The 15,492-nt window shown below is 38.0% G+C and overlaps 1 protein-coding gene across 11 annotated transcripts in view; it reads right to left on the minus strand.

The window, feature by feature from the left end:
• Positions 1–81: 81 nt before the first annotated feature.
• OSBPL8 (oxysterol binding protein like 8) overlaps positions 82–15,492 on the minus strand; it is an 81,050-nt gene continuing 65,639 nt past the window's right edge. For all 11 annotated transcript variants that reach the window (XM_048938840.1, XM_048938821.1, XM_048938825.1 and 8 more), the window contains 14 exons: positions 14,202–14,436; positions 12,854–13,038; positions 11,974–12,055; positions 11,313–11,411; positions 10,729–10,825; positions 10,280–10,378; positions 8,920–9,017; positions 7,530–7,619; positions 6,883–7,019; positions 6,430–6,615; positions 5,092–5,179; positions 4,587–4,689; positions 4,068–4,173; positions 82–3,804 (listed from right to left, as the gene is read on the minus strand). In XM_048938840.1, coding sequence (XP_048794797.1) covers positions 3,669–3,804; positions 4,068–4,173; positions 4,587–4,689; positions 5,092–5,179; positions 6,430–6,615; positions 6,883–7,019; positions 7,530–7,619; positions 8,920–9,017; positions 10,280–10,378; positions 10,729–10,825; positions 11,313–11,411; positions 11,974–12,055; positions 12,854–13,038; positions 14,202–14,436 — 1,741 coding nt within the window. In that variant the 3' untranslated portion in view covers positions 82–3,668. The remainder of the gene's footprint in view (positions 3,805–4,067; positions 4,174–4,586; positions 4,690–5,091; positions 5,180–6,429; positions 6,616–6,882; positions 7,020–7,529; positions 7,620–8,919; positions 9,018–10,279; positions 10,379–10,728; positions 10,826–11,312; positions 11,412–11,973; positions 12,056–12,853; positions 13,039–14,201; positions 14,437–15,492) is intronic.

A 15,492-nucleotide genomic window follows, 5' to 3' on the forward strand; every position in this document is an offset into this window, starting at 1 on the left:
GGCGACAGCCCGCCTCCCTGCCCGCCCCTCACGGACCCCTCCCCCGAGAAATGCCGTCAAGGCGGGACCAGGGGCTGTAGTTCACATTTTTATTTGTAACCGGAGGGACTAGCAGGGGAACTAGTTTCAAACACGCAAGCCTTCACGAAAGGTCGGGTGTTACATATGGCACAAACTCGACAAACCGTGTCTGGGAACAACAAGAAACCCCTCGGGAAGGCACTGTTTACAAAGCTTCGATCCGCTCAGTTTTCAGCGATTGGAGGGTACCCTTAAGAACCAACACAACTTACAGATGTACAGAGAACCCCTGTTATCCGTTATTTACAGATAGAGTGGTGAAGTAACAGCCTCTTAACACGCTACACATTGAACCCAGAGTGCTCCATAAACACGTCTGGCAAAAAAAAAAAAAAAAAAAAAAAAAAAAAGGAAATCCCAAAGGCACAGGAGGGTGGCAAACAAAGAGGAAAGAAAGAGAAACCACCATCTGGGAGGAAGACCTATAAGACAACTTCTTGACAAAATTAAACTGGGGGTGGGAAAGCAGGCTTTGCCCTCAGTAAGCGATGCCTCATCTTTAAAAGACATCCAACGTGAAATGTAGGACATCTCCTGCTGCTGAAATGGTGCCCTGTGACATCTCATATTTGCTCTTTTAGCCTAGGTTATGGGCACCTAGCTAGGCAATCTGTACCTAATGGCAAATTAAAGGCTTAGAGTGCATTTGAAAACAGAACAACAAAACCACGTGGCAACAATTTCTGATGGTATTTCCTGTACAAGAAAAAACAACCACCCCCTTGAGATCTTTAAATCAAATGTGAAAACAAACTAGTGCTGTTTAATCATACAAACTGGGAAGCTACAGCCCTCACACATCTATCTGCAGGCTGTACAGCCCGTTCTGTAACTCACACAGATCTCAGCATCAGATATTTCATATTCAAGATCACCCACATGTTGTGGGCAAGCAGACAATCGTGATGTGCCACGGAAAAGCCCTCACACGCCAGGCCCACGGGCAGCTGTACTGCAAGCATCAGGCAGGAAATGATGCCGTCCTGTTCAGATGGGGGAACATCATCCAGCAAAACGCTGGACTCTAATGTACTTTCTAGAATTTAAGAAATCCAATCGTTCTGTCAAGCAGAAGTCTGCAGTTTTTCTTTTTAAAAGTTTCATCATATATCCTTTACTTTCCTGGACCACGACTAAAACCACCTTTATGACAGAAGTAACCTCTAAAAATAAACTGAAAAGGAACATAAGCATAGGCATTTTGTCTCACTCCGTTCAACTCTGACTTGCCTTGAGCTGAAGCTCAATTTCACATATGGAACATTTGTTTAGTCTGATGCTGCCCGACACTGTGCTGCCAGCCAGCTAGCTGGGTCAAATCCATGAACAGTGAATGTAAAAATACATCCAGTCTGTGTTAGTGACTGATCTTAAATAGAAGGATTAAAATCAAAAGAGCTGAAGGACATTTCCATTTACAAGGCAGATAAAAAGCTTGTAACTGTCAGTCAAGAGTTTTCAGCACCCCAAATTTAGCAGAGCTATTTTAGGGGATTAAAGTTATTGCTCAAATTCTGATTTTATTTTTACCTCACTCATTTCCTTTTATATTACTCCCACACATGGAGCATGCTTAGGAACCTGTAATGGATAGTTATGACAGATGAAGCTTTGACATTTGAGCACTGTAACAAATGGCCCAATTCCATGCTGAGTAGATTAAATTAATACTATAGTATTCTGCTTTTTTATGTCATTTAATATATGGCAAACAATTTCAATTTCTGCTGGAGACTTAATTTAGGGACACAAAACTTAACAGTAAGAAACTTCCTATATTCACAAATTCCACCTCATCAGTTGCAGACAATAGAGTCCACATTCCAAAATGTTCTGATTCCAGAACAAGCTATGCTAGTACGAAGCTGTAAGAAATAAGCTGAAGTGACTGCTTAAGCAACGAACTTTCACACAGCTGAGGTCCAAAGAAGGAGTAAAATGAAATAGAAAGTGAAGTGCTGCAAAGATGTCAGCCATGGGAACAAATGAGCTTGACTAAGTAAATAGAATTTTCACCAAATGCTGGACAAGGCTGATACAGAACAGAATGTGAGATCACTTGAAGAGTTACTGAGGCTGCCCAAGGCCATGGCAGCTCCAAACTTTCCATTTGATTTCTGAGAGGACCCACTGAAAACAAACTTGGCCATACTCTGTGTCTCCCGTCTTCCTGCTTTCTTATCTGGGTTGCTGAAAGTAGCTTTACAACACTACGGCTACTTTTTGACTTGATACATGTACATGGAAAGGCTTGACTGCCAGAAGGAATTCACCAGATCAACACTGGTACCACTTTTTTAGCTGTAAGTGCTGTACATGCGTGTTGTTCTTCCAACAAAATGCTACAAGCTCCAGTTTTAATTTGAAATTTAAAGTTCACATCAATTGGTATGGCTGCAGATAATGAACAGGTGCACTGAGTATTCAGTTAGGTAGCATATATACACCGTGAATGTAACAAACAACGTTTCGCTATCATTTGTTCTTATTTGTTTTGTTAGCCGTCCCACCACTTCTGAAGCCATTTCCCTTGTAAACACACATTCTCATTTGCAGATGATCTGCTGACAGTGGCCAAATCCTGTTCCACACAGTCCCTCCTTTGGAAAGCTCAACTCATGCTATATACTAAATGTAACTTTTCATCTTCACATTTTGTTTCTGAAGTAAGAAAGAGTCCTGGCATCGGCAGTCTGCCTTCTTACTGAGACACAGCCATACTCCAGTATAAATTCAGCACTTACAGATTTATCAAGACTTAAAAAGCAAACCCTAATACCTCAGTATTTGCAGTTCATGAGTGTGAATGTACAAACACAGTACCTGCCCAGGTGCTGCGCTATTAAAAACGTGCTCTGTACAGTAGATACAGGAATGTTTTTGTGAAGAACCTGAAGTTTTAAAATTATATATATTAAAAAAAAAACACAAAATTGGCTTATAAGCCACTGTAGTAATTCAGGACAAAAACTGTCACACCTCCAAAACAAATCAAGGACATAAAATTGCAGAATTCCCAGAGACTTCAGCTTTGTACTCGCCAGTTCCTAACAGTCATGACCTTTGTATAACAATGTATTCATTTGACCTCAAATAAAAGTTCACATCCAAACACCCAACACCATTAAAAAAAAAAAAAAAGTTGGTAAGCCTTGCTACTTTAAAAGTTACTTTGTTACAAAAGTTGTAAGTTTAAATGTAACAAAGTCTGCTGTTTATTACACTACCAAAACAGGAATCAGGTCCAACCTACAGAGCCTGCCCTCTGAATTTTGAATTTATCTATTCTGTGGTGAAGATTCATCAGTACAGCATGTGACGTAATAAAAAACACAAGGCTGATGCTGTATGTCTGAAACAGAGGCACACACCAGGAGCAAGAGTGTACTGGCACTTACACGAGTCTTACTTCAACTGGGTAGATGGGAGGATGATTCTGAACCACGGACTCTGAGGCAAAAAAGTTCTGCAAGTTGTTGCTACAAGGCTCTTTTAGATAATATTGCATCATTTAAAGTCCAGCTTAAAACATGGTCCCCAGTAAGAGTTTGATCATTCCAGTTCAGAAAGGCTCCTGTTCACACTTCCTATTTGAACAAGAAATTGATGATAAGCTGTAGCAGAACCAGGAGTAAAATGAAGATATAGTGCTTCAGCTGCAAAAACTGGTTGTCCACAGGTGGGGAATTAGAAGTGACTCGATTTCGTAGAGCCATTATGTCCCTGTAAGACACAGAATAATATCTCATAAATCACCACCCAGACAATCTGACATTCCTAGTTTGTTGGGGCTCCCCACAGAATACAAACTTTGAGGAAAATTATGTAATATTAATAAGTAATTAACATGTAGAAGAAGGGTAGTTGAACTAATTTTCCCAGTTCTTCAAAGACATCATGGCATTAAAAGGAGAAAGATAAGCCTCCAAAACAGCTGGGCAATCAGTATTCTTTGTCATTTTAAACCATTTTAGATTTAGTACTACCTCTTAATGTCTTCTTGTGTTTCCTTTATAGATTCAATGGCACTCTGCAGTTCACCAAGGTCTGCCCCTTTTTTCCTTATTCTTGTATTATGCTTCATAAGTTGTGCTAGAAAAATAGAAGAGATGGGTGTAATTCCCAGAAGGAAGTCCTTAATCCAAAATGGAACAAAGCAGGAATGACAAGATTGCAAAACCAAGGAGGAAGTTTTCTAAGTGAGTTTCTATTGAAAACTAAAGTTTTATTACAAATTTACTGTAGCTCAGAAGGAAAGCAAGTTAAGTTTTAGGAATATCTTAAAACTCTCCAGGTGTAGTTTAATTTTTGCAGACAGTCTCAACAACAAAAATCTGTTTCCACATACTCAATAGAGACAGCAGAACATGCGTCACACTGAAGTGCTATCTAAAATGTGTCTTGCTTTGCAATGAAAACATTCTGAAATAATAATAGTATGTGTGACTAAAGAACTCTGCTTAAGTAAATTTCTTATGTTGGAATGTAAACATATCTTCTCCTACCTTCACTTCCAGAGGAATCCTGATTATCAGGCTCAGGGGATGAGAAACCACACTCCCCTTTTTTCTGGCTGGTTGGTTTTCGCTTGATTTTCGGAACACTAACCTACAATTGTAAAACATAGAAATTACTTCCACAGAACCAGAACTGCAGCAAAGCAGCACATTCTGTCAGTAACAGCAAAAAGCATAATATCTCACAGACTTCCAAATGAAGATTTTTGACATAAAAGCAACCCAAGGTTTGTGCATCTTTCCATTAAGGGAGAACTGTGTTGAATTGCTGACCTCAAGTTGGCATCACTTCACATTCTTAGTCAATTAAATCATCTCTACCACTCAGGATGCATCACAGAAGTGAATGACTATGGACTGGCTAATCTACATTTTTGCAGGGTACCAATGGTATTCTTTAACCCTCCCCATGCTTTGAGGACCTTCACACATACAACACAATAAATGTGAGTCCCTGGAGCTTGCCGCACCTACTAACAAAAGTGGAACATACCATTGGTGTCCGATGCCGAACTTTGGTTTGGATTGTGCCATCTTTTTCAAACTGAATCATATCATTCAAAGGGTCCCACGGCCTGGTACTAGACAAAATGAATACAAATGATTAATATCACAGAGATTAAATTATATTTTATTGCTCAGAAACTATGTCGTATGTAACGAAATAACAATCTTTCTCCCTGTGTAGAAGTCAGACACTGAAAACATGATCCAAATGTCCACATGTAGCCTGAAAAGCCACAAGATCCAGTTGCCTCAGAACTACTTTCATTCCAAAGTGGCTAATGGTAACCTGCAATAGTTTCAAGAGGCAGTAATGAGCAACATACAATTTGCTTGTGCAGATTTTTAAGAGTGCTTTTCCAAATACAAACTGACATAAAATGAAAAATAACAAGCAAAAGACATAGCTCATTAGAGAACACAAATTGCCAAAGGTAAAGACACACGTTCCCATGAAGCACAGGCTTTCCATGACAAAAACCTCGTCAGCTGCTTGAAGATCATTATCATGCACAGCTTTAATGAGTGCAGATTAAGCACTGGTTTTCTTTCATTTCTTCTTGTGTCTTTTTAAAAACATTTGCAGCTGTTTTGGATACTGTGAACATAGACCTGCATTCACATCTTAGATTAACATGGCTTGAGTTAAATGTTGTCTAAGGTAACTGGATAAGAACAAGGCATTCTTCTCCCAAAGGTCTCTCACAACTACAATCCAGGTATCTAATTTAGGTACCTTAACAAATGCTGCAGTTCACTGAATGCATTTTTCACAGTAAGCATAAAATATTCTGCTCTTCATGCAGACCATGTGGTGAGCTGGCCTCACATTCATAAAAAGAATCAATAATTCCTTCCAATGACAACTGACACCACAGACTGCTTTCTAACATACAGTAACACTTCTGTGGCACACACTTGGATCATAAAACTTCACAGACACAGAAAATACACACAGTGCTTTCCAATCTGTGGAGGCACATAACCAGAAATAGGAAAACAAAACACAGAAAAGTGAATTTTCCAAAAAAAGGAAAACAAAACAAAACACAGAAAAAGTCCATTGAAATAAGTGCTTGAAACATAGTTTCCTGCTGCAGTAATCCCTGCCTTTTCAAAATTACATACAGTCCCTGCTAAAAGGATAACTAGTTCCGCTACAAAGTTACACATTTTGGTTAAAACACATGAATTGGAGTAATCAAGTAGCATTGCGAATTTCATGCTTCCATGCTTTCAGCTTTTGCTCTTGAAAGCACAGCAAGAGGCTCAGAGATACTTGCGAGCATTCAACTGGCAGTTTTGTTCCAAGCATTCCAGCACTCACTCAGCGTATCTGTAGTGCCATTCTCCCGTGACTGAATCCTGATCGAACAGCTTGCACGTCCACTCTTCACCCTTCAGCTTCCTCTCTTTGGCACTCTTTCTCTGAGCTTCCTCCAAAACGTATTTCTCTTGAGTAGCTTCTGTTTGGTCTTTATTATTTATTGCTTTAGTCACCTGTTGCCAAAGCCTGACAAACAAGCAATATCAAGAGTAACAATCTGGTTATAAAAATAATTGAAAGCATTTCTCTAATTACAGGCTTAGTAGAGGTCGTAAGGCTTCTAAGTAGTGAGCCTGTATTTAACAGTGCTGCTTTCTTGCTGTACAGGTCAATATCAGCAAACTCAGGAAGTAACAAAGCCATCAGCTACTGGCCAGCTAATGTTGTAATTTGAAGAAGATAATGAGTTCTATTTTGTCAGAATAATTATTTGTGCTTCTAAAGAGCACTTACTTCTCTGACTCAAAGTCATCTTGCTCTTCAAACTTCACAGTGTATCTAGGTAATCTACGCTGCTTGATATCAGAAGTTGGGTTCCAGAACGTCTCCGAAACATCGGTCTTCTTGTCCCTAATAGTAACTTCACTGTCCTGTAACATAGATAATTTAGTGATCCTAACTGTAATAATCACACAGAGAGCAAAAAATAATGCAAACTGAAGGAATAATTACTACTTTTGTAAACAAAAATATTTCAGATTCGCAGACAAGAATAATTACATATGCTAATTTCAAAATCCAATTTCTGCATTCTGCACTGGTTCTAACTCAGAATAGAGAGGAAGTGGGACCATCGCTGTCAAACAACAGTGCCAGTGTCATCAGAACTGAAACCAATTTCAGTATTTCATCCTGGTGCCGCAACAATTCCTCCAAGTATTAATATGTATACAAAGTATTCTCACCAGGAACTACTCAAGCATACTCCACAGTAACAGTACCTTGACTCTAAAGTCACCCTTGAGGACTGTTTAACCACAAAAGGACACTTCACTGAAAGTGGCATTTACTCAACTCCTGTTCTTTTATGAGCCTTTTTTGTAACTACATGCTATTTTCCCCTCTTTTAACTCATAATTTACTTAATACTTACTACTTACCCAGTGGCCCTCCAAAATAGCCAGAACTTCTTTGCCAAGCTTAATTTTCCCTGATATTTGATTAACACTGTCATTGTTACCTAAAAATGGCTGCAAAATAAAAAGAAATGCTTTCATATATGTTTTAATAACAAAAAATATTTGCACGTATGTTGAGTGTTATGAAATAAAATGCATTTATGAAATCCGATGTAAACAGCTCTGAATGCATTCCACATTACAACTTCTGCCTAATAGTACCACAACTAAATTGTTCTCTCTATTTTCTCAAAAGCTTTGCTGATCAAAATTATTAGGATTGGGTAAGAAATCTGAAAAGGGCAAAAAATGTAAAAACATGATGATATGCAAGTCATGTGAATGGCATCTAGAAGGAAATTGTCATTTGCTATTACTAATCTCACCACTTTGCCAAAGACTCTGTTAATAGAGATTAACTCTTGTGAAAACAAGAAAAATGACAGCAAGAAATTTTCTTCAGCCTTTTGATAGTCTACACATGTATCCCATGCGTTGAAGAGGCAAAACGTCAATTGATATAGCCTCCTAACTTTCAATTTTCCCCTACAATCTCAGTTGAGTACAGTTTCTCTCCACATGCACTTTTCCCTAGTGACTGTTTAGCTTTAAATCAGTTTGTCTCAAAAACAGCAGGAACATTTTCAGAAGAGCCAGCCATTTATACATCATTGAGAAACCTTTGCTTAGCCTTTGCACCTGGTGAGTGTTTCTATAGCAAAGACAGCTGCAAAAAATAGTACACATAATTGCTCGTAAGGCTGGACGTTAAACTGATCTGAATGTTAGCTAAAACCCTTCTGTTACCTTCGTTTGATGTGCCAGGAACAACTTAATTTTCATGCAGGATGGAAGAGGGGAGCCTGAGCTTGAGCTCTTCTTCAAGGGATCTCAAGAAGTTTAAAAAGACACTCAAAAGTTTTCAGAGAATGAAAGATCTCCATGGGATATATATACACTCAGCAAGATACAAAATACTTGAGTTGCTGATTAGATCACTAATCCCTGTTCTTGCACACCTTCCAGACACATGCAGATGCCACTGCTGGCAATGAGACAGACCGTTGCTTCCTCCTGTCACCCCTCCAGCTAAGTTGTTTGTAAGGTTCACACAACTGGCAATATGCAAGCACTGCAATGGAAGCATCCTTACGAGCAGAGATTAAGACAGAGCTGTAAGTTTTGGTCAAGACTTTTGGACCCAGAAGAAAACATAAAATAAAAAAGGAATTATATTGTCCTATGTTTCTTTCCTTTTTTTTTTTTTTCTCTAGCCACAGGTGGCTAGATTGTATCTATGGTATGATCTGATAATATACACATTTTAATATTAGAATGCTCATTCTCGTGTCCACTCATAGCATTTACTAACCTTCAGTTTGAATTCAATTGTTGCACTGTAGCCAGTTTTTTCACAGGTGATGTTGACCGTTCCCCCAAGCTCTAAGGTCATTGTGCCATAAAGAATTCCTGCAAGAAGGAAGAGCCAACATGAGAATCTGTAACTGGACAAGACAAAAACAACCTAAACTCTTTTGTCCCTATTCCTGGGGTAAACACATCTGTGCCAGAGAACAAAAAGAAAGCAACAGCTCTGCTTATTTTCTCTTTAGGTGACTTTCCCTAACCATGAGCGTGATGTTTCTGCCCAGTAAGATAACCCAAACAGAAAGAAAAGCATCCAAATGAGTTACTTAAGCAGGAAATACGATCTATCAATAGGAAAACAACTTTCCTCAAACAGATACAGCAGGCGCAGTAAAGAAAATCGCACAACCAGTACAGGACATCACTGATCACCTCTCCAAAGATTTTTGGAAGCAAAAAGGTTGACAACTCGTAGCATATTTCCCACAGTCACAGTCTTTCCCCTGCAATCCAGCATTTAAAACACTGAGTGTATTTTACACACAATGGATGCCTGCAGAAATATGTTTTCCAGCATGCACATTTCCCCCTCCCTCTCCCCCACATATTCTTCCACCTTTCTCTCTCTGTATCAGTATCACTAGTCATTCTAGTTCTTCTTCCTGTCTGTTTTGTATGTATGTATACACCTAAGGTACTTATTACTTGTTAAGCATTATTTCTGTCACCAAAGTCATATAAAAGGTAACATAAAATCCGACAATATTAAAAATATCCCCCCCCCCCCCAAAAAAAAGGAAAGAAGAGCCTACCAAACTCATGTTAAGTTACATAATTCTGCTAACTCATCTGTCATGCATCTGTATGAAAGTCTTACACTTGCTGATTACAAGAGTTCTGAAATAGAATTTTGGCAGAAAATAAGGAGGCAAAAATCCCAGCAATGCTGCAATGTATTCTGTACAACTACCAGCCCTTCAGAAAGGAACTACTGACTATTTTCCCTGTAGTGAAACTAAAGAAAAAGTCATGATTTACACCCAAACTACATGAGGTGTAGAGACTACACTATTATATTTCCAATAGGAAAACACTGGAGAAGCTCCAGAGTCCTCTCCAGAAAAGAAAGCAACTTAAGCAATAAATTACTGTCATGTAATGACAGATAGCTATCTAAACACTTTTAATATTTATGAAAAAAAATCTTCTGCTGTGCCAAAGCCAGATGATTACTTCAATAATACTTCTTATCTTGGTAAAGTATACGGGAGCCTAGAACCACCAACGTTGCCTGTGTTCAGAGAAATTTACTCAGATGACAAGATTAAATTCAACAACAGTGTATTTAGAATAATGAACTCTACCTTTACAGTGAGCATATGGCATAGTCATTACATAATCTTCTCCTCTATTTAGGAACGTCAGCCGTCCTTCTCCATCTAGTATGGCAGATAATGAATTCCCTGGAATTCAAACACAGAGAAGCACATTTCACACCAGTCAGCATTTCCTAATAACCAAGAAACAGAATTAAAATGATCATATTTGGCATTGAAATCTATCTTTCCAAGTGAAGCCACTATAATCACAGCATCTCCAAACAAAAATTAAAGTGTACTGTAAAAGAGAAATTAAAACGCTAAGACCAGTAATAAAAATTTTGTCAGGCAATTATAATACAATGATCCAAACCCAACCATTCTTCTAAAAGCCCTTTTTCACCATCAAAACACCTGCACTGATTTTACACTCCTCGATAAAAGCACAGCCAAAAAAAAACCCCAACCCTCTTAGCTCCCAAAACATTACTTACCATAGAATTTTGATTTGGCCAGAATGCTACCACTAAGGCAAAAACCGTCCTTGCGGTTGCTAACATAGAAGGCAGATATTGGGGGATGATGGGACACCTATTGAAAAAACATGCAATGTAGTATAAACCTTGATCTCATAAAGACAATGCAAAATTCATGCTACACAGAATAGAATACAATTAATATATGAGATCATAGGATCACAGAATATCCCATGTTGGAAGGAACCCACAGAGATCTAGTCCAGCTCCTGGCTCCACGAAGGACCACCCAAAATTCAAACTGTATGTCTGACAGCCTTGTCCAAACACAACCTTAATCTTCAGAGATAAAGACCAAGCAAACATTTTCACTGAATTACAAGAGTTAAGAAAACTAGTGTCTGACTTTCACTGGAGGAAGACGGAACAAAAACACTGAAACATCTTTGTCTTTCTAAGAATATACTGAGGAGAGTTTTTAGGATACTACACATACATACAAATATATTTTCTAGTGCTGCCATATTGCTTATCTAGCACACACAGAAAAACCTAGCACATTTATTTTTCTTAAAAACATTCATGCTGCTTATGGCAGCTACCTGTTCTGCAATGTAAAAAGTCTTGCTGTTCGTCCTCGGATGGATCCACATGCAGCGGAAAGTCTCACCAAGTATAGGATTGTACGGCTTTTTTAGTCCCTGAATAGAACCAAAACAGACAGTAACCACACAGAGCATGTAGAGAACACAGAATATTTTTAACAGTCAGTCGCTGAAAGATAGAGAAAGGAAAAAAAAAGCAAGCAAGCATAACGCATATGCTAAAGCACATTGCCTCAATCTCATCATTTGAATATTAGGCTCAAGAAGCAGTAAATAGTGTCATTTTTAAATACTATTTCCCATCAAGCTGCTTATAAAGAATATTGAGTTTAAAGCTAAATGAAGTAGGGGAAATTTTACTCCTCCAAATACATAACGCTATCACTGAAGAACAGTAAACAAGATATTGCTCAACTTTGTGTAAAAATGTTTCATTACATTTCTACTTCAAGGGGAAAAAGCAGTTGTGCACAATCTACTTTAAGCATGGCTGGGGACCAGAAAGATCTATGATAAATTTATGTAAATAATGAAAACTTCACCTTCTTTAGAAAAAAATGCATAACAATATAATGAAACAAAAACTCCAGCACATTCCTGAGCTCTCAAACTAGACACAACTTCCAAAACAAAGACAAAATAATGAGTAAAAGGACACCTTTGGCTTTTTGTAGAATCCAGACAAATACCACTTCACTACTTTTTTCATGCGGTTGTAAGCATTCTCTTCCAGAGCAGCTCTGTGAAACAAACAGAAAGCACAGACTGAATGTCAGTATTGCTTCAATTATGAGATGCTACCAATTGCTGTTATATATCTTCTATCTAGGAGCTCACTTAAACAGAAGTTTTGTGATTCTCAGTAGTAAAACTTTCAGCCTGAAATTAAGCTTTCAGAATCCTCTGAACATGGAAATCAAACAAAATAAAAATCAGAAATGCTTACTCCAAAATGGAGTCTGGACTTTGAAACACTAAATCCTGCTAAACACCCCCCTCCAATTCCTTTTATTTAGGAAAGAGAATGCTTCAGAGAATTGGCATACTCACGCACAGTTGAATAATATCTCTATGTACAGGTTTTAATTCATTAGCTTTCTTTGAGCAGGTAAATAAATTCTAAATCAAAACAGTATTTAATAATTTCTTTAAAAAGGCTAACTCTTGCTATCCTACCGTTATAAATATGCATCCAAAAGAAGAAAAAGGAAAAAACAAACTAATTTTGTTAAATCTTGAGAAGTCTTTTAACCATTTCCTAAAATCCACAACAGAAATGTTTGCAACACAATTGCTATTGAAGTATTAAGAGGGGACAGGCATTGAGACATACCAGCCGAGCTCTTAGGCTGATAATTTTCAGAAAGCAAGAATATTTGACAACTGATAGATTGTCAGACAAACATTCAGATACGTATTCTATGATGCTGTTCAAGTGAACCAGACCAGACAATAAAGATTTCAGTATCTTACTGGTTTCTTATTTTAGCTTAAAAGGAAGCTAAAGGGAAAGAAAACCAGTGATAGGATTGACTCACTCGGATAGGAAGTCTGCATGGTAGTAGTAATCAGATAGCTTGTCAAGGAAAGAACGAGGTTCCAAGATAAACGTAGGCAGTACAACCTTGGATAAGTCCATTCCTGGACGGACTTGCTTCAGAAGTGTCCAGATCAAACTTTTGTTTTCTTCAGACACTACTTCTGTCTGAGCAGCCTCCCCTGCCTAAGATAAATTAAAAACTGCTTACAGAAAGGATAAAGAACACAGAAGTTGAACTGTTTCAACGCATTCTGATGACGCCATAACAATACAAAATGTACACATGAAATGGAACATTCCGAGGAAGAGATAGAAAATTTCTCTAAATATAGTACACATTTAATATATGATATATATGATTACATATTTACTGTTCAGCATTAAAAACTGCATTTCTTTTTATCAACCCTAAAACAGAAAAACACCCCAATGTGCTCCTTTTGGTCAAGGAAAAGTGGAGATATTCTTTCTTACAGTTCCTGAAATGAAAAACAAGGTCTATAGGAAAAGCATGCCTCTTCCCAAAACTATTCTAAAATGCATTTTTGCTAACTTGAACCCTCAACTTTTCTTGAGCCTTTGTTTATTCTAGAGCCAATCCTGGAAAGCAACAAAGCACAAAGTTTTTACGTCCAGTAGGTATATAAAAATGAAGCAAACAACAACAACAACAAAAAACCTCACAGCACTTGAGAAAAAGAGGAGAGTCACAACTATTCTATTTCTCTCCATTTCCATTAAAAAGATTTTTGGTATTATTATAGCAAGTAATACATACATATTCCTCTCACATTTGGCTGTGTAGGGGTGAAAGAAGACCCACAGAAATGGAGCAGTAACTCTGGGCATCATAATAGAATGCAAGCTGAACACTGAAAACATAGCAAGTCTTTCACAGAATTCTGCAAAGCCCAGCACTACTTAACTTCTCTCTTGCAGTAGAAAAACAGCTGTCAGTTTGTATAAAAATCAACTTGAAAATTTTTACTTAAAGAAAAAAATACAAAACAATTTAATAAAAAAAACAGAGTTAGTAACAAGAAGAAAGGCAGACATGGCCAACTTCTGCTGCAGGTGGTCCTTCTAAAGTAAGCACTTTCTCTCTGAGAAATACCCCAAATAATCTTTAACAAAGAGATCATTCTTTTTAAATAAACGTATCTCCCAGAAGCACAGAAGTGGTGTAGCAGAGCAGAACATGGATGGATACAATTTTTTTTTCCTCAGGATTACTGACCACATGAAAGTCAATCCTGTACAGCAGCTGTCAAATGTAGCACACCCTCTAAAATATCAGCTTTACATTCAGCAAAGTGACCCGCCTACTACATGAAAAGTACTTTTACCTCTCCAAGTTCCTCATGACTTTGTTCTAAGTAAGTTGTTTCTTTGATATCAATTGGCTCTGGATCAACATAAGAGTCATCTTGTCGCTCTGATGTGTCGCTATCACTTTCTTCACTTTTCCCCAGTCCATCATTATCAGACTCATCATGTTCATGATCGTTTTCCTTATCAGATTTATCAGAGTACATATCTTGGTCTTTAAAGTGATGCCTTTCGATTTCACTGTCATTTAATCTACAAAAGATAAAAGCTAAATAAATCTTCAGCTTCACCCCATGATTTCATGTTTCCAAACCAAAATCCCACAATAATCCTTTGAATTAGGTGCCAGCATGAACCCCGGTCTAGCAGCAAAGTTGAACTTGCTTCAGTGGAAATATACAGGATGCGGTGTTGTCACTGAACTGTAAAATGCACCAGATTTACTTTGCATTTATGTTTATTATATTCTCTGGCTATGGCTAGTGAGGTGAGGAAGAGACTACATACCGAGGATGAAGAACGATAAAGTGAATTCCATAACTGAAGTGATACTTCACACAAGGCAGTAATTTGTAGGTATAGAACACTATTTCCTTTCCCTCATTAAGGCAGTGTAAATAAATACTGATTTAAACTCCTTATTAACTCCCCAGCATGCTTCCTTCTCAAGGTTACACAGCTGTACACATTCCCAGAAGGACCAAGGCATCCTGTGCTGTGACATCACTGAGAAATGTAAAAAGCTAGCTCCCAGCTGGAGTTAAAACTGCTTTCATGTTTTCTCCCTCTCCTGCCAACCCCTTTAAAACTATGTCTATAGTTGAGATAAACACACTGAATACTCTTACAATACACCACATCCAAAGATCTACTTAATTAAACTATTACTCTTAATTAGACATAACGATTGTAGCTAATTGCTGTGACTGTAATCTCGGTCAGGTGATGATATTAAATTATGACTACAGATCTGCAGTTGAATTGTACACTGCAGTTTCACTGTTTCCTTAGGATTGTGGAAGGAGCAAAACTGTACCTGGACAAAATATTGCCTGGTCATCAGGATAGTGCCCTGAATTTGGACTGGAGGCAATAAGGCAATAGTCTGCTTTTTCTCAGTGTTTCAGACTATCTAAAGTCAGGCCTGTACTTTCATCTCAGCTACAGCAGTATAAAAGCCCCACCCACCCAGAACAGATGTGGGCAGCTGTATTCATGCGTGTGAAGGATTATTCAAAGACATTTATGTCAGTCTATCAGTATACTCAACTGGTGGAAGATAAGAGAGAAAAACAGTGCAAAGCCCAA

The sequence above is a fragment of the Lagopus muta genome, chromosome 1 (genome assembly GCF_023343835.1).
Source record: "Lagopus muta isolate bLagMut1 chromosome 1, bLagMut1 primary, whole genome shotgun sequence".
Lineage (NCBI taxonomy): Eukaryota > Metazoa > Chordata > Aves > Galliformes > Phasianidae > Lagopus > Lagopus muta.